We start from the raw sequence: 18,785 nt of genomic DNA on the forward strand, positions 1-18,785 counted from the left end.
TACTTACCGTGGGAAGAGGAACAAAACTCTTGACAAATATTACTTAAATAGGCGTAAAATATGTCAGAAAACTACTCATTATTTTGAAAGTGACTCAATTTGATGTAACTGAGAATAGCCACCGGAGAAAAACACTCAAAAAATGCTAAATTGAGCTTTTAGCAATGTTAATTTCTCATTACGGTTTGTGTTTTGTTTCATGTTCGCTTTTGAGTAATCTCGCACTTTTCCCCCTCTTGAGAAATTAAAACACTCGGCTTCAACTTCAAACACATTCATCAGAAACGTCCTTATCCTTTCAGAGCTCAAATAGTTCTCAAAGACACATTTTCAACCCAAGCAGCGACTGTTTTTAACCTGATTCAAACTGCAGCACTCCGAAGTATGCGAGTGAGTCTAATCTTTATTTCCCATACAAACACAGAATTAAACAACCTTTAAACAACCCTAACACTTTCAAACATCTGAATATACAGTTTCAGTCTGAGAATATTTGAATCAGTCAATGCATTTGTATTTTTGAGTTTTTATTTCGACCGTTTGACCCGTCGTCGTGTGGTGAAAACGAGGATGTGCCAAACAAAAGTGACATTTTATCATAATGACGACAGAATTAGACAAAGGCCAATTTTATACTTTTATACGTCACATTAGAGTAGATTATGACAGACGATACAATAAGTCCCGATGTGAAAAACAATGTCAAGTCTATGATTTTATCTGGTTAAAGTTTGCAAGGACGGAGCGTTTTCTATTACAAAGTGGTTCTACATCAAGGTTGTGTTTTACGCTGAATCAAATCTAAAATTATGATCTGATTATAATGTTGTAAGTTCCAGATTTTTTATTGTTTAAGAGGTCAAGTAGTAGTAGTAGATTTTCTGACCAAAAAAAGGTTGAAATACTGTATGGGCCAAACGTTTTCTAGTAAAAAATAGAAAATAAATAAAAAATGGTTTATTCTTTTGAGATATTTCTATTTGATAATGTCACTGTCCAAAAATGTATTATTATTATTTTTTGTATTATTTTGCGTGTGTTTCAGAGACTTTATAATCTACATATTTAACCTATATTTAACCAGGACAATGTATTTTTCTAGCACAGATCAGTCATAACGTCAAAGAAACTCAAAATTAGAAACTAAAAACTATTATAAACCATAGATCCCATTTCAAAACCTCACAGGACTCATTTAAACTGGCTTTTATGATTACGAAAATACGATTACAATTATTAAATACAATTAGACCTATTAATTGTTGCAGCTCTAAATCTAATGTCTTCTTCAAGTCTCATTGTGTTTGCCAAACACCTTAAATCATGTACAATAATCCTCATGTACACACAGCTACTGCATTTCCCCAGCGGATTGAAGGAATACACGCTACAAATATCCGTACGTGGTTAACAAAATCTTCCTTAATGAAAACAGGCATGCAACAGATGACGCGGAAGCCATGTCGACACGTTTTGAGCACAAACAAGTCCTTTTCCAATGCTTGCGGTTCAACTAAAGCGTTTTTTTTTTTTTTTTACGTGTTATGTTCAGATGGGCCAAAGGGGGCAGCGTGATCCCGGACGTGAAGGGAGACACGTACGAGGCGGTGGTGGATCACTCCTTCTTCACCGAGCCCGTTTCCTGCGAGGTCACCAACGTTCTGGGCCACACCAACATCAGCCGCAATGTGGACGTCTACTGTGAGTACAACGTCCATGTTTCAAGGGAATGCAAATACTGTTATTGGTGATTCCACAGCTAGTATTATGATGTCTATAATACGTGATCATTGAGTCAGCGGGTGTGGGGAGGTCTGCGGGTATTCTACTGCTGTCTAATTTAAACTTTATCAAGACATTTGCAATTAAATGTACATTTTAGATCATTTAAATGTGCTCTGCTTAACGTTTTTGGGAGAGATTCAGCACTATTTTTACACTACATTTTATTGACAGGTTTCTCTATTAAGTGTAATTTTATTCTTTGACTACATGAAGGGGTGGTAATATTTTTTTTATTTTTATTTTCAGAATTACTCTTATTGTGTGTTGTTGTTGTTGTTGTTGTTGTTTTATGGCGGTTGGCATCCGAGTGTTGCATTACCGCCAGACTTTATTCCTCAGACGTTTCGTAGTCCTCAGACTCTGTCGTAGTCCGTAAAAGTACTCCTCCCTGTGTTGTGTTAAAGCAAAACACATTTTGTTGACATGCTGTCCTCAGTCATGGGTTAAAGTGCCCATGACAAGTTTTTACAATTTTCTAATTTTGACTTTATTTGGTGTATTTATACGTGTTGTGCATATAAATGATAGTTTTACACCAATCAAGCAAGTAATTGTGGAGAAAAGTTGAAAGGTCTGTAGAAAATGACAGGAAGTGACATCACACTAGGTGCACTCATTACAGATTGAATGCATAAATTACACATAAGAAACTACTTTTTCAACAAATTCAACAAAATAAAGATGCTCTCATATATTTTCATTTATCAAATTAAAAAAGTTGACTTTCTTCTCAGTCTTTGCTGGGTAATTTCCTAGTGTGATGTCATCAATTGCAAACAGGAAGTTAAATTATACAGCTAAAAAATGAGCTATTCCGGGATACATTTTTAAAATAATTTTTAGCAAAACTTTAAATATATATAACTTGAATGTCATAAGTCTTATCTTACTTTATGCAACCTGTAAGTTCAAAGGTTAAAAGAAGGAGGGGCGTGGGGTCTGGCTGGAGGGCCTCCTGTGATGTTGTACCTGGGGCCCCTGAACACGCTTGCAACGCCACTGTTCCAGGGAAATATGATTGCTTTGTCTAGAATATTTAGCCTGAAGCTCTGAAAAATGAGTAAAATTGCCATGCAGCCAAAATTTAAATTAGAACTTAGAAATATGATATGCAATGGTACATTTCAGAGAAGACGTGTAACAACAGTGAAGCTTGTTAAACCCGAATGAAGCCGTCGCGTGTCTGGGTGTAATTATTTCTCTTCACGAACCAAGTCAACCTCAAATGAACTGTGTCATGCGCTTTTGTGTTTGTGCTTCTGACAAATGAGACACTTCTTTCCACAATAGCTCCAGAGCCACCGCAGCTCCACTCAACGTTCCACATGGGATTTGTACCTGTCAACAACTGAAGATAGAGAAATGTGAAATGTTCCAAGTCATTGAGTCGCAAATATGACAAAGTGTTTATTTATTTATGTGTGTATTTATTTCAGTTACAAGAGGCTTTCTCTATTGAGTTTAAATTGTTCCTTTTTCTGTATACAGTGTCAGGCACTTTCACATGGGAGCCACAAAGTTGTTCAATCTGTACTTAAACGAAAATGTGTTATTATGTAATTGAATCCATTTATATGTCCATAGATTTGAGGCTTTTTTTTTTTTTTTTAATGCATTTTTCTTCCATAAAGACATCAAAATCAGCCCTTACACTTTCTTGAACTGAAGGATTGGTTGGTATCTTATTCCACGCGTGATTTATTTCAGTTTTAACCGGAAAAAAAATTAGGCAAAATTCAAATTTTCATTAACATCAAATTCAGTTTTTGAAAAATCCCCTCTGTAAAAAAAATTCCGATCAAATTTTAACAAAATTAAGCAAGAAACATAGCATTTTTACAGATTTATACACCCAAAAACCTTGAATCACATTTGATTAACTGTTTGTTCATTACCAATTACATTTATGTTCAGGCTAATTAAGGTGCAGTTATTATAAAGTGGGACTATTTCATTGTACATTAAATAAATAACTACTCCTGGTCTTGTGTATTGTATAAAACGACCATTGATTGATTGATTTTGTCTGGTTTTCCCGCTGCAGTTGGTCCCAGGATGGCGGCTGAACCCCAGTCTCTGCAGGTGGACCTGGGCTCTGATGCGGTCTTCAGCTGTGCCTGGTCCGGGAATCCCTCTCTCACTATAGTGTGGATGAAGAAAGGCCTAGGAGTGGTACGTTTGTCCTTTTTACCCTGAATGCGACAGTAACATCAGTATTTGTGTGTGTGGTTTCAATAAAATGGAGCGATAACAAATAAAATCACTTAGAATCACATATTTTTATTCATTTCAAATCAAGATTTCGACCAATGGATCAGGAGAATGTGTTAAAAAATGATACTATAACCTCACCAAGTCACCAAACTCAACTTAAAATATTATATTATGCATTCGTGGCTTTCATTTTCTTTCAAAGATTAGTATTTAAAATTCCTTAACTTTCCAACAACTTTCACAAAAAACGAAATAAATAAAGCCTTAGACAACGTAACTGTCCCGTGATGGTTTATGGACTTAAAAAATGGGCAGGAGAAATATGGATTTTTACCTGTGATGCACAATCCGGGGAGAATTGAAACAGAGTGTTTTCTGAGGCTCATAAACAGGATTAATGGAGTAAGCATGCAATGTATAATCGTGATTTCAATCATGACTCCATTCAATTACAAACATGTTGTAATCAAAAATAGAATGAATTATCTTCTGTTCAGAATGATGTGTGATTGTTCTGCCTCAAAACCTGGAGCAAAGACACAAATTCAATTAAGTCAGACAATTAAGCGTTTGAGTGTTTTTACATGTGAAAATTTAAAAAACACCCATCTATTGTGTTCTTAAATTGGCTCGGGGTTGGCAAGACGTTTGTGGGATCTTTCAGGTTCCACTTTATAACTTAGAAACCAATAATTAAAATTGACAACAACGAAAAAAACAACCAAAACAATGGAAAACTGAAATGAAAATTCTCCAGATGCCATCACCAAAGAAGTGTCCAACTTCATCCGAGGAGAATTGTTGCCATAATTGAGCAGCCTTAGCATGAATCATGCAAAAGACAACTTTAGATATGTTTTTGAAAAGTCAATTTAGCATTAAATGTGTTTGTATAATGTTGTTGTAGCTCATGTTTTACTTGTACGTGTCTACACTCAAAGTACCTCATATTTCAGGATTTAATTATTATTTTTCATACACTGGCTGGGTTAGCATCACAAGCCTATGATATAGCTATAGTTATTTTACAATAGTGATTAAAATAACACAATTCAACATAATTAGATTTTCTTTATGGATAAACATACAATTAAATTAAATATAAAATGACTTAATAAGAGGGGTACATTAATACATTTTAGTATGATTCTATTTCTGTCTCATATTATTTGTATATAGTGTTAGTATATAGTGTGTAGAAAAAGTTTCACAACTTTACTCAATAATATACTGATACACACGTCAAATTCAGTCTGAAAACATTTTTTTCCTCCAATGCCAATATCTTCGGGAACAAAAGTTAAGTCTCTCTGCAGGGGTCTGCACATATCTATCAAATGTGAGTCATCGAGTGCAGTGGTGTCTTTCCTGTCAGATACAGATGTACTTTAGATATGTACTGTCGGCTGGAAAGTCCCCAAACTTTCTGTGCAAAGAATGTTTCACCAAGAGTCCACAGTTGATCACCTGCTCTATGTCCGCACTGCCAACCAAGTTACACTGTCCTGTAGGTCCAAGTCTGCCAACAGTTAGAACAGAAAAGTATATGATGGAAAAAGTCCTCTCCAAAAACAGAAATGTATAGAATCATGGTGTATCTATTCATTTATTTATATTTTCATTTTAAAAAACAATGCAAACTTTAATCAATAGGAACTCTATATACTTGAGGTATTTTTTCATCTTGAATTTGTATTATTTACATTTCTGAAAAACATTCAAATGTATTGATAAGAAATCAAGTTTTAACAGTGGCAGTAGCATTCTCAAATCAAGACTGAATAGTAATAGAATATAGATTACTTCCTTTGTGTTTGATTACTTTATCTGTGTTGAGTTCCAGAAAAGTGAACCACTAATATAATTTTTCTAGTGCTAATTTTAGATACTATAATGTAGGGGAATTACATTATACTGTGATTGGTAAAGGACACATATTATGCAGAAAAAGCGTCCTTACATTAGCATGTCAGGGCAAGCTAGATTTTGTTTATTTCCTCGTGGTAATTCGCTCTGGGTTTTACCATGCAATTACCATGATACGTTTCTGTATCTTTTTAGCTCTTTTTTAGTTCAAATTATAGACAAACACTTGATATTCTAATTCAAAAATAACAATTGCAATATAATCAGTTTTTCAATATACTTCCCATCTCTACATGCGTCAAGATAAACTCTAAATTGTGATCTAACCCCAAGAAAATCATCGTTTTCATGACATTGTTATTTTAAGGTAATTAACAATACAATGCATAATGTTCTTTTCCCAACAGCTGGAACTTCCTTGAGTAACTGAACCTCACCAATGTTCACTGCTTTGTAGATGTTGTACTCCCAGTGTATTACATTTGTATTCAGTCATACATCTTCAAGGCTATAACGCAACAATATAACAGAATGTTTAATCCCAGTAGGAACTGTACCACTTTAATAACGTGAACTTTTGCATGCTCCAATCTACAAACTATTTTCATTTATTCGTTAAGGATTCGTAGGCTTTATTAAACAGTGTTTGCGTGAATTGGGGATGAGAGAGGAGGGAGGATGTGACAAAGCCGGCAGTAGTGTCATGAGTTCACAGCCTTAACCAGGGGTTAACCACTCGACCCCAGGCAGCACTCTCAGGCCTTTCCAATCAGTGCAAACACTGGTAACAATGCCCAAAACTATGTTTTACTGCGGCACACGCTTCTCCACGGACACATTCCTGAACAACTAAACGCTCCACTATTGTCACTGAAAGAGAACACAATTAAGGATGGCTTTTGTAGTGATGAATTGAAAACATAAATTGAAGAAATTCTTTCTCTCTTCCAACTTTTCATTGAACTCCAACTATGCAACGAACTCTGGTGTGTTTGGTAATGATGCCCAGCCTTTGTGTGCTTCTAATTGCTTCTGAACTAGTTACAAAATCATGATTTTGAGATGTTTTTTGTGGTCTTCATAGGTGCTTAGCAACAAGAACACGCTGACCCTGAAGGCGGTGAAACCAGAAGACGCCGGCAAGTACGTGTGCCGGGCAGTGGTCCCTAGAGTGGGCGCCGCTGAGAAGGAAGTGTCCCTCACAGTCAATGGTAAGTACAGTGTCCCCCACTGTCAAAAAGGGAATCTGTCCTCTGTCCAACACGGTGTAGTTTAGGAAGCCGTGGAGGTCATGGCAGTTCCCTGGGATATAACAAATCTCATTATTTTATGATATGTATTGTGTCTTACAATCATGGGGACCATATTTCAAAAGATAGACAAGTGTTGATTGCTGTGTTGAAATTGAACAAATGTCATAATCACAACAGCTGTTGCCTCAGAATGTTGATTTGACAAACAGAAGATTAGAGAATCAAACAATAAAACAATCAGAAAGAGATGAAACAAGGAATTTAGCAAATGGAGAACTGCCCCGGAGTATTCCATGTCCTAAGACGCTCCTTCTCAGCAAGAAAGAACCCAGTTAAAGAACCACAGAGTCTGTAGAACCAGAACCACTCAGGAGGAAAGAGGGTGGTTCATTTAGTGCAGAGAGAGTTCATCCAGGCAGACGGAGCACAGTTCATCTAGTGCAGAGAGAGTTCATCCAGGCAGACGAAGAGCAGTTCATCTAGTGCAGAGAGAGTTCATCCAGGCAGACGAAGAGCAGTTCATCTAGTGCAGAGAGAGTTCATCCAGGCAGATGAAGAGCAGTTCATCTAGTGCAGAGAGAGTTCATCCAGGCAGACGAGGAGCAGTTCATCTAGTGCAGAGAGAGTTCATCCAGGCAGACGGAGAGCAGTTCATCTAGTGCAGAGAGAGTTCATCCAGGCAGACGAGGAGCAGTTCATCTAGTGCAGAGAGAGTTCATCAAGGCAGATGAAGAGCAGTTCATCTAGTGCAGAGAGAGTTCATCCAGGCAGACGAAGAGCAGTTCATCTAGTGCAGAGAGAGTTCATCCAGGCAGACGAAGAGCAGTTCATCTCGAGCAGACGAGGAGCAGTTCATCTAGTGCAGAGAGAGTTCATCCAGGCAGACGAAGAGCAGTTCATCTAGTGCAGAGAGAGTTCATCCAGGCAGACGGAGAGCAGTTCATCTAGTGCAGAGAGAGTTCATCCAGGCAGACGAAGAGCAGTTCATCTAGTGCAGAGAGAGTTCATCCAGGCAGACGGAGAGCAGTTCATCTAGTGCAGAGAGAGTTCATCCAGGCAGACGAGGAGCAGTTCATCTAGTGCAGAGAGAGTTCATCAAGGCAGATGAAGAGCAGTTCATCTAGTGCAGAGAGAGTTCATCCAGGCAGACGAAGAGCAGTTCATCTAGTGCAGAGAGAGTTCATCCAGGCAGACGAAGAGCAGTTCATCTAGTGCAGAGAGAGTTCATCCAGGCAGACGAGGAGCAGTTCATCTAGTGCAGAGAGAGTTCATCCAGGCAGACGGAGAGCAGTTCATCTAGTGCAGAGAGAGTTCATCCAGGCAGACGAAGAGCAGTTCATCTAGTGCAGAGAGAGTTCATCCAGGCAGACGAGGAGCAGTTCATCTAGTGCAGAGAGAGTTCATCCAGGCAGACGGAGAGCAGTTCATCTAGTGCAGAGAGAGTTTATCCAGGCAGACGGAGAGCAGTTCATCTAGTGCAGAGAGAGTTCATCCAGGCAGACGAGGAGCAGTTCATCTAGTGCAGAGAGAGTTCATCCAGGCAGACGAAGAGCAGTTCATCTGGTGCAGAGAGAGTTCATCCAGGCAGACGAAGAGCAGTTCATCTAGTGCAGAGAGAGTTCATCCAGGCAGACGAAGAGCAGTTCATCTAGTGCAGAGAGAGTTCATCCAGGCAGACGGAGAGCAGTTCATCTAGTGCAGAGAGAGTTCATCCAGGCAGACGAAGAGCAGTTCATCTGGTGCAGAGAGAGTTCATCCAGGCAGACGAAGAGCAGTTCATCTAGTGCAGAGAGAGTTCATCCAGGCAGACGAGGAGCAGTTCATCTGGTGCAGAGAGAGTTCATCCAGGCAGACGAAGAGCAGTTCATCTAGTGCAGAGAGAGTTCATCCAGGCAGACGAGGAGCAGTTCATCTGGTGCAGAGAGAGTTCATCCAGGCAGACGAGGAGCAGTTCATCTAGTGCAGAGAGAGTTCATCCAGGCAGACGAAGAGCAGTTCATCTCGAGCAGAGAGAGTTCATCCAGGCATAAATATAATCATATGCCCTTCAGCACATTTCAATATTTCAAGCATAAACAATAAGTAATAGGAATAGGAATCTGACTAAATAAGTTGTATTTAGAATCTGTGCATTCTAAAGGCTCGTACTGTTCCACATGTTGTCTCTAATGTGCATTCAACGAGAGGGTGAGCAATAGCCAATAAAATCGCAAGAGCCTCGTTAGAAAACATTACCGCATGTGCTAGCATCGTTTGTTTAAATGCTAACGACCGTCAACATTATGCTGGACATGTCGCTACAAAATGATAACAGGCTGCAACAGTTTTTCATTTTATTTCATCAAGCGCCACAAATCTTGTTTAAAAAAGAAAAGAAAAACGTGGAAAATGTAGATGGAAATTAGGACTCTTATTACTTGTTAAACATATTTGTCTACAAACTTAAAATGTATGATTTATGCCGCTGTTTCCTTAAAATGAACGAGATTGAACATTTGTATCAGTACCAGGCTTTTAATACTTGACGTGTATTTTACTAGTGCAGTTGCAGTTATTATAATTATAGATTAGTGATAGTTTGACATAAAACATATTCATCTTAGCATTGGTCTTTTTTTTTTTAACAGTAAAAGTCCTCAAAATGACACCTTGTCTATATCACATGAAAAACACCGAAGACGTTTGACTGCTTTGCACAAAAAAAGTCCAACACTTTCTGACTCACTCTATTCCCGACATTGTCCAACAGTGTCAGATGAAAGGCGACATTAAAGCGCCGCGCCGACGTTAAACCTTCGCCACGACTGTCAGTGGAAGTTAATAAGGAGCATATCATCGATTCCTAATGGCCGACGGCGCGCCTTTATCAGCACTGTGACTGATCGCCATAGTTCAATGAAAAATGATCCGCGGCCCTTCTGAATTAATCAGCGGGAGGGGAGTAAATGGACAGCTGTTTATTGGAAAGACGTTTTAAGGTCAGGCTGAAATGTGGCGGGGAGATGAGTGGCGGGACATCACACATTTGTGAAGGAACGCTTTGCTAGTGGAGCTCAATAACGTTTGGGATGGATTAGGTAAGGATTGAAGAGCATTTTTGGAGCGTTCAAGGTTGTGCCGGCCATAGGTTTACTCTTTCTGATAACTCTGAAACACTATCGATAAATGAATTACTAATAGACTTACGGTTATTGACTAATTACGCGTACATCACATGAGATGCGGTAATGATTAGAGATAGAGCGCTAATAATGTCGTGTAGATAATGGCACAGAGGTTGATATTTAGTGCCTGAAGAATGTGCAGAAAGCTTCTTCACAAAGTGGGACTGCACTGCTCTCTTATCCAGTTTATTAGAGTAAATTCAAATCATATAATTTGAAGGAAATAATCAAAATCAGCCGTAAAATATTCTAATATACAGGCTTTTTTTTTTTTGCTGGAGTCTAGTAATAAATAATTCCAAAATTGTGACAAAATAAAATCATACATCTAGTTTTCTTGTTGTTTTATTTGGTTTAAATTGGAAGACATACGTAGTTGTTGTTTTTCTTCAAAGATGGATCATCTTTTCTGACTCCTTTTCTCCTTTGTATGGATCAGACGGCTGTTTGACTAAATATTCCAGAGGGACACATTTTCCTGAGGGCTTTTAACAGTTTGATGTGACACAAAATACTCCAACACTAGATCTCTTTATACTGTATATTAGACATGCTATATCATATACTGCTACATTTGATTTTTGTGAAAATAAAATCAAAAGAATCTCTCTGCAAAATTGCCGACCCAGAATTAAAGGCGGTATGGACAATTTTTCGGCGATTTGAGAACGCAGGCGGAAGTGCGCATGTGCACTCCCCCGTGCGGACCGATACAACACACACGTGCGTTTGTTTATTAGCGCAACGGAGCGCATCGCATCTCTCGTCTCCCGTAGATTTCTGTCAACTTCTGCGTCAGCTCGAACTGTCTTTCTCCGTCTTCATTTTGCCCCGTACACTGAGGGAACTATATTATGATAGATCCATGCGCTTAGGCACGCGGAAACGTGAGGAGGAACCGCACGCGGCTGCAGATGAGCGATAGGTGCGTTTTATGATTGATACGTGGCAGGACAAATGATTTATCCACGCTACGAGGAAATATGATACAAAAATTGCTGAAAAAAATCGTCCATACCACCTTTAAACTAGGACTAGACTAGTATCAACCAGGTTTGAACTAGGACTGTTGACAAATTAAAGTCTAAAGCTGAAATTAAACAAGGACTAAACCAGGACCAAAAAAGGACTAAAGCAGTAAACACAGGGCTGGATTCAAAGTTAAGACAACAGTTGGTATTATATTGTGACTCTTCTCTTTTTATCCTATAGCAGTGGTCACTCTGAACTCTTGTGCTGCTTCTCTATTCCACTGATGTGTTTAGCCTGTGAGCGGTGGCGGGCCCCTCTCTCCCCCCGGGGGGCCTGTGTGTGAGAAAAGAAAGAAATGGTGCGCGTTTGAGCGGGGAATGGGGGAAATGTATGATTCCTCCCGGTCAGCACTTCCTCCAACCTCAGCCGGCCTCTCGAGTGTCAGCCGTGCTTCGCCCTCTCGACACGCGCGCGACTGTTTTTATGACCGTTTCTAATGCGCTGACCCCTCTGTAGCTCAAAGTCTTTCCGAGCCGTCGTCCCGTTCACCTCGAGGGTCGCATTTCATTCATATGCGTCGCTCAGACTGGCCTGTCATACGCGGCGGAATGGCCGAAGAAATGTGGATTTTCTCGGTGCAAAAAAAGGCGTTTTTAGGGAAATGTATTTGCCTGTTTTTGTTGGAATAAAGGGATTTCATAGTGTTTCTTTTAGTTTTGCTTTAATACTAACACATGTTTACAAATGTGCAATGCCAGATTGAACATAATGTGTTCACCGTGATCAAAAAGACAAACAATAACTCACTAAAACTTACACTAAACACCACCTGAATTTACTAAATGTATTACAAGTGGAAAGGCTAAAACAATTATTAACTAGGCCAGGGGTCAATTAAAACAAAAATGTTTAAACTCACAATAATTCTGTAGGTTTTGCATAAAGAATAATTATGTTGGTGTTTATTACCGTAATTTCCAGACTATAGCGCGCTCATGAATATAAGTGGAAAGTGACTGAGAAGTGAATGACAATCACAACTCGACATGTTCATAGATCAAAACTGTCACAAAGTTTCATGACAATTTTTCTATATTTTTTCCAATAACTGTTTTTCAATTAAAGTTTATTATCTTGATTTTTTTTCTTCTTTTTTTCTCCGCATGCACCACTTAACTGCACTTGAAGAGTTCATTTCCAAAACACAAATATCTCTGAAAAGGTGTAATTAGTATAAATAATGTTAGTAGCAGAATAATTTAAGGAATTTGCTCACGAAGGGAAGGAATAATATTTGTATGGCACTAAAATAGATTTGGCTTTTGAAAACACTTCAAGACACAGAGTAAATTGGAAACCTTCAGAAATATTTTTTTTGCTCAAATGGCATTTATCTGTTTTTTGAAAATAAACTTTCCACTTAATTTGATTTAAGTTAAGGTAGTTTATTTTTTCCCGAGCCGAATGTTGGTCAGACTATTGTACATGTTTTAGGTTGAAGCTGGAAACTAGAGCACCTAGAATGTCCAGGAGGTGGAGAAAGCCGAAGAGTAGCGTCAAAATGGACCACAATGCACTGCAAAAGTTGAAAAATAAAAACAATGGACAGCGACGGGTCTTTAACGAGACACAAAACGACTGAATGAAACCGGGTCTTCTACGCGTTCTAAGTTTTAGTTCTTGTAAACGTTGGTTAATCTGCATGTGTTATTGACCCTTGTCTGTTTTGTTAATTGATTTCTGACGGTTAAATTAATTAGTTGTTAAATGATTAATAGATTCCCATCTCTTCTCATTAAGCTGAATAATAATGTCCACTTTTGAATTATGCGTTAGATCCATCTTGATTAAAACTTGATCCATACTAGTCCACAGAATTGTCTGAGGAGAACAAAAAACACTTTGTATTGCCCCGTATACAAGTTGTTTGCGTTGAAACTCGTCATCATGGTAACCCCTCCTGATCCGAGCCACGTCCTATTTCAGATTACAAGCCCTCTTCGAGCGATTATAATATTTAAACCCTCTCTGCGCGCGCCGTCTGCCATAAATCGACTGAGGCTTTATAACAGCTATTCCCTTAATGTGATCTATAGTTCTGATTTACATCCCAAGAAGCGACCATAAAGAGCCCCCAAAGTCTATCTGAAAGGTAGATTGGATTTAGGTGCGGTTTATTTTACGCTCAAAGCCAATTAAAAGCCGCAAATAAATAACGCCAGGGATTTTTCCCCCCAGTGCATGGTTTTGCCCTTGGAGACCGGCCTCTCCTCTCTTGGTTAATATATGTGCAGCGATTGCCAGGAAGATGTATAGCCTAGTTTTATATATATATATATATCTTTTTAATGGTGATGATTGAGTGTCTGTGCCTTGGCTGTGTGTCCGCAGGTCCTCCCACTATCTCCAGCACCCAGACCCAGCAGGCGCTCTACGGAGAAAAGGGCCAGATCAAGTGCTTCATCCGCAGCACCCCTCCACCGGACCGCATAGTGAGTTGTGTGGTTTTTATTTTATTTGTTTAATTTAATTTTTTTTTTTTTTTTCAATATATTATTATTGTATTTCTAAATGTATTTATTTTATTTATTTTATTTATTTTATTTATTTTATTTATTTTATTTATTTTATTTATTTTATTTATTTTATTTATTTTATTTATTTTATTTAAGATAAGATAAGATATTCCTTTATTGTCCCACATGGGGAAATTTCATTGGTGCAACGCAGGTAGATACAGAGGTAGATACAGAAGAACAGATCACTTATAGGAAGTCTGAAAAACACTTTCAGTAGAAGATCTCCTATAAATAAATAAAAAAAAAATGTATTGTAGTATATAAAGAAGTTGTTAGTCTATAGAATTCTTACAACAGGAAGGATAGGCACAATTAACCGTGGCATCCGGGACAAATTCCTGATAAGGTGGAAAAGGTTTTCTTTGGCAGGACAGTTGTAGCATGAAATGGGGAGAGAGAGGGGAGAGACATTCGACAAATGGTTGCGGCTGGGAATCGAACCCATGACGCTGCACCTTAAACCCACTGCACAAGCAAGTCAGAAGTGTAATGTTGAGTAGTTTCCTGACAAAATTGTTTTGTATTCCAAGTTAAATAAAGTATAATAAAGAGTGAAGAAGTGACTAAAAAGGACACAACTAAACATTAAAATTTGTACTTGAAGTGAAGCGTGACGCTACGCAAACAGCTCATTAAGAGAAATATACATCCATAAATATATTTAAATACAACTTATTGGAGAAGCGTTTTATAATCAATCATTATAAGACAGATATTTGAATAGATAGTTGAAAAGGCCAATTTCACATAAGTTTAGTTTTTCACATAAGTATAGCACCATTTAGTTTTATGTCAGTTATTATTGAAGTTATAGGCAAAATTGTGAGAAAAACAGACTCTAATTTGAGTTTAACTTTGAAATGTTGAAGTCTTTTAATTCAAAAAACAAACCCACACAAGACTTTGTCCACTACTGTCCACACCGCCGGGCGCCTTCTCTGATGAACTCCAAAGTAAGTTTTAGTCATTTTTGCGTCTCATAATGGTAAAACTTTAGTCCAATGAAAGCAGCGGGGGGTCCGGGGCTGGTGGGACTATACACGCATCAATAATTAGTGCGGTCCAATCCGTCTCATTCTCCTGGTGAAATGAGAACATTTGATTTCTGCACATTAGGAGATAATTAGGGAACATTAAAGGATGATTCAGAGTGAGCCTTGTGAGTTATATCCTAAATGTGTGCGGGGACGTCCCTCAACTCTTTATGCGTGCGCTCGGTTCGTTTGAGGTAAGAATACAGCTGTAAAGTTAAGGCCAGATCTCTTCAAACTCACTATTCTTATACATATTTTTCACAATTAATTCATTCACGTTGTAATGTTGATGCTCGTCACACAATAAACCTGGACGGGCTCTGATATGATGTGTACTGTGTGGCATGAAAGATAAGGTTTACTCGTCTTAAAGCAAGTGTGTCCAAACTATGGCCTGGGGACCAAATACGGCCCTCAGACAATGTTTTGTTGGCCCTCAACTTCCTGCTAAATCGGCCCAAATGACCAAAAGTTGTAGTTTTTACTGTAAAACTGGGAAAACGCTGCTATAATAACCTAAATAACACACATTTTGATGAGATAAAGACCTAGTATCAAATAAAAAATGCCCAATGATTCACTTAATTTAAGACTCAAAGACGCTGTACCTGATTTACACTGTCTTAAAAAGAGCTACATCATTTTAAACTGTTTACACCGTTCCAAAGTTATTCCTCACCTTCCTTAATCATTCACAACTTTCACACGTCCGAGCATAATTTTGGCGTCGGTCTAAAATAACTTTGGCTCAACTACATGGGCAAAATCCGGTACAGCCACTTCAACGTCCTCACCTTTGTTTTTCGTAGGCGTGGTCGTGGAAGGAGACGGTCCTGGAGTCGGGCACGTCCGGCCGGTACACGGTGGAGACGGTGAGCACGGAGGACGGGGTCATCTCCACGCTGACCATGAGTAACATCGTCCCCGCAGACTTTCAGACCATCTACAACTGCACCGCCTGGAACAGCTTCGGCTCGGACACGGAGATCATACGCCTCAAAGAGCAAGGTCAGGACACGCTAGCGGCTAGTCTCCTCCTGACGTCCAGAAACTATTTCATTTGGGTGATCGAAATGTGTTTCTCAATTACCTAATGCTTTCCGATCCTACTCGCTCACCGCAGTGTGTTTACAAGTGCGTTTTACAACTGTCGGAGCAGAGTTTACTAGAACGGTAAAGCTAACACTAGCTAGCGTGCTAACAGTGCACTTCCTGCTTCGTGGGGAATAATAACTCTCTTTAATTAGATGCAGGCAGCACACGCATTCTCTTTTTCACCCAAAGAGCTGCTTCATGGGGAATAATAACTCTCTTTAATTAGATGCAGGCAGCACACGCATTCTCTTTTTCACCCAAAGAGCTGCTTCATGGGGAATAATAACTCTCTTTAATTAGATGCAGGCAGCACACGCATTCTCTTTTTCACCCAAAGAGCTGCTTCATGGGGAATAATAACTCTCTTTAATTAGATGCAGGCAGCACAAAGCATTCTCTTTTTCACCCAAAGAGCTGCTTCATGGGGAATAATAACTCTCTTTAATTAGATGCAGGCAGCACAAAGCATTCTCTTTTCCACCCAAAGAGCTGCTTTTACAGTATATCTGTGCTGGGAGAAAACAGATGTTACTCTATTATCGTGGATTAAAAAAGAAAAGTAAATATAAAATGTAGTACAGCCCCTTTAATTCTAAGATATTAAAGGAAGGGTGGTTAAAGCAAGGGCATATACTGTATGTGTTTGGCTTGAGCGGTGATTGGCTGACGGATTACAAGATGAAGGAAATAAGAGTCGCATAATTTTCCAAAAGGTTAATACACTTCCCGTTTTACCAACAATTTGCACTTTTAATATGCCAGCCGTGTCTTCAAACCTGGAGGGTCATCTGAGAGTTCAGTGGACATTTGTGCGTGCTTTTGCAGACTGTGTAAGCTGACCTTCAGTGGTGGGATGGGCGGGGCACATTTCTAATAAATGATCACAAGTGTCATTCCTTTAGCGAGCGCACCCCATTACTCTCCACGTCTCCAAAGGTCGCTTGTCAGGGAAATGTTAACATAAATGTTCAGAGTCTAAAAGCAATTGACTGGAGCTGTCGGATCTTATGTTCTTTCTATGTAGTTATTTCAGTAGAATCGGAGTAAACCAACATTTAGCGTTAAACTAAACTGCATGATGTAAAATACAGATTTTTTCTAAGTTTTTTTTTTCAAAACTGTTCGTCTTCATTTTTAGTTGATTTCACTAGTTTGATGTAAGTCTGAATGGGTTTATTTTTAACGTCATTTTAACTCAAGTACGTACTCTTTTTGTTGTGCAGTAGATTGGGTCTAAACCAGGACTAAATGCTAAACTAGCACAAAACATGTACTTAGCTCGGAGCTAATGTGTGGAAGCAAATGAGCTCTCACCTGTGAAGTGGGCATATTTGTCCTCATTGTAATATTTTCAACACTTGAATCTATTCAGCTACAAAAGATTGTGGAGTAAACTTTGCCATCAAAAGCAATAAACCAGGACTAAACCATGTTCTCCAAAGCAAGGCTATCGCAAGGGGAAAATGGGTTAGTCCAGGACCAAATAACACTAAATAAGTACTAATCCAGGACTAAACCTGCATTGAAAATCTGGTCTAAAACTAGGATAAAACTACAAGGGTAAAATAAGACTAAAACAGAGATATTACACTAAACCAAGACTAAACCAGGTTGTAACCACGGTTGAAACGACGTGCAACAAAGACTAAAGAACAAACCACTACTAAAATCCTTAAACAAATGAAATACACAAAAGAAATGCTTGATTAAGGTATAATCTACCTTCTGTCTACAACTGTATACTCAAACCATAGCAGATTTGAAGCCAGTGAATACATGAGAATGAGGGATTACACCATCTCATCCTGAAACAATGATTAAAACCAGACTAAGCAGAACTAAACAGGACTCAAATCAGGCCGTAGAACATCAAGATTTCTGCTCATTTCTGACACCCGACATAACTTACAAAGATATTCCTCCCCGTGTTTGACATTCTCTAGCATGTAGCGGCTAATAGGCCAAATGATGAGGTGTTTTGAACGTACCTGAGACTTAGCGTTGCAGTAAAATGATCTCTTTGTAGTATTAATAAGTCATTTGTGCGCCGTGACTCCTGCTGGCCCTGTGCACCTCCGTCTGAATGTTAACAAGAAACTATAAGAGGTGTTAAAACTGTTGGCTTTCAAAGGTAAGAATAGACTAGAACAGACACTTTAACTTTATATTACCATGGAAAGGTGTTGTAAAGCAATTAATTCTGGTCAGTCAGTATGTTCATGTAGCAGGAGTCTTACAATGAGAGGGTCTTACCTATTTACTACATAGTCCAAGTCCAAATATGTATGAACAAAACTGCATGTTTTCAGGAGGAATTGGGAATAAAACACTTTTTTGAATGTTGTTCAATATATTCCCTTTTGGCAATATAGTCACAACTGAAAAATCAACAGTTTTTCACATGATCAAATACAAATCTCATTGTTATGAAGCGATGGACTTTGAGCTGACCACACAGATTCAATAGGTGACTGAATAGTTACAACCTGCACGATATGTAATAACACAAATACATATGTAATACAAGATTATATAACAATACGCCATTAGTGAAATGAACTGCAAATAAATGCCAAATATATGTCAAGTAATGCATTTTCAGCATAGTGGTGAACAGCTAATGCTTTTTCATTGATTTAAACAACAACAGCCTTGGCATCTTTATCAATACAGATGCCCAAAACACAGATCGATGTAAGAGCTGGAGGTTATTACGGTGTTCGGGTTCACATCAGGAAACACTGTGGTGGTCTTCACTCCCAAGGGTGGCACAGTGACTTAGCATAATCATACAAAGGCACAATAAAGCTTAGTATGGAATAA

The 18,785-nt window shown here is 38.6% G+C and overlaps 1 protein-coding gene across 3 annotated transcripts in view; it reads left to right on the forward strand.

Moving 5' to 3' along the window:
• LOC140361184 (kin of IRRE-like protein 3) overlaps positions 1 to 18,785 on the forward strand; it is a 446,443-nt gene that overhangs the window by 409,622 nt on the left and 18,036 nt on the right. For all 3 annotated transcript variants that reach the window (XM_072446900.1, XM_072446902.1, XM_072446901.1), the window contains exons 7-11: positions 1,553 to 1,701; positions 3,830 to 3,957; positions 6,950 to 7,076; positions 13,646 to 13,746; positions 15,677 to 15,875. In XM_072446900.1, the coding sequence (XP_072303001.1) occupies positions 1,553 to 1,701; positions 3,830 to 3,957; positions 6,950 to 7,076; positions 13,646 to 13,746; positions 15,677 to 15,875 (704 nt within the window). The remainder of the gene's footprint in view (positions 1 to 1,552; positions 1,702 to 3,829; positions 3,958 to 6,949; positions 7,077 to 13,645; positions 13,747 to 15,676; positions 15,876 to 18,785) is intronic.

This window comes from Eucyclogobius newberryi, unplaced genomic scaffold (genome assembly GCF_026437365.1).
Source record: "Eucyclogobius newberryi isolate DKJ021-1_F unplaced genomic scaffold, fEucNew1.0.hap1 SCAF_15, whole genome shotgun sequence".
NCBI lineage: Eukaryota > Metazoa > Chordata > Actinopteri > Gobiiformes > Gobiidae > Eucyclogobius > Eucyclogobius newberryi.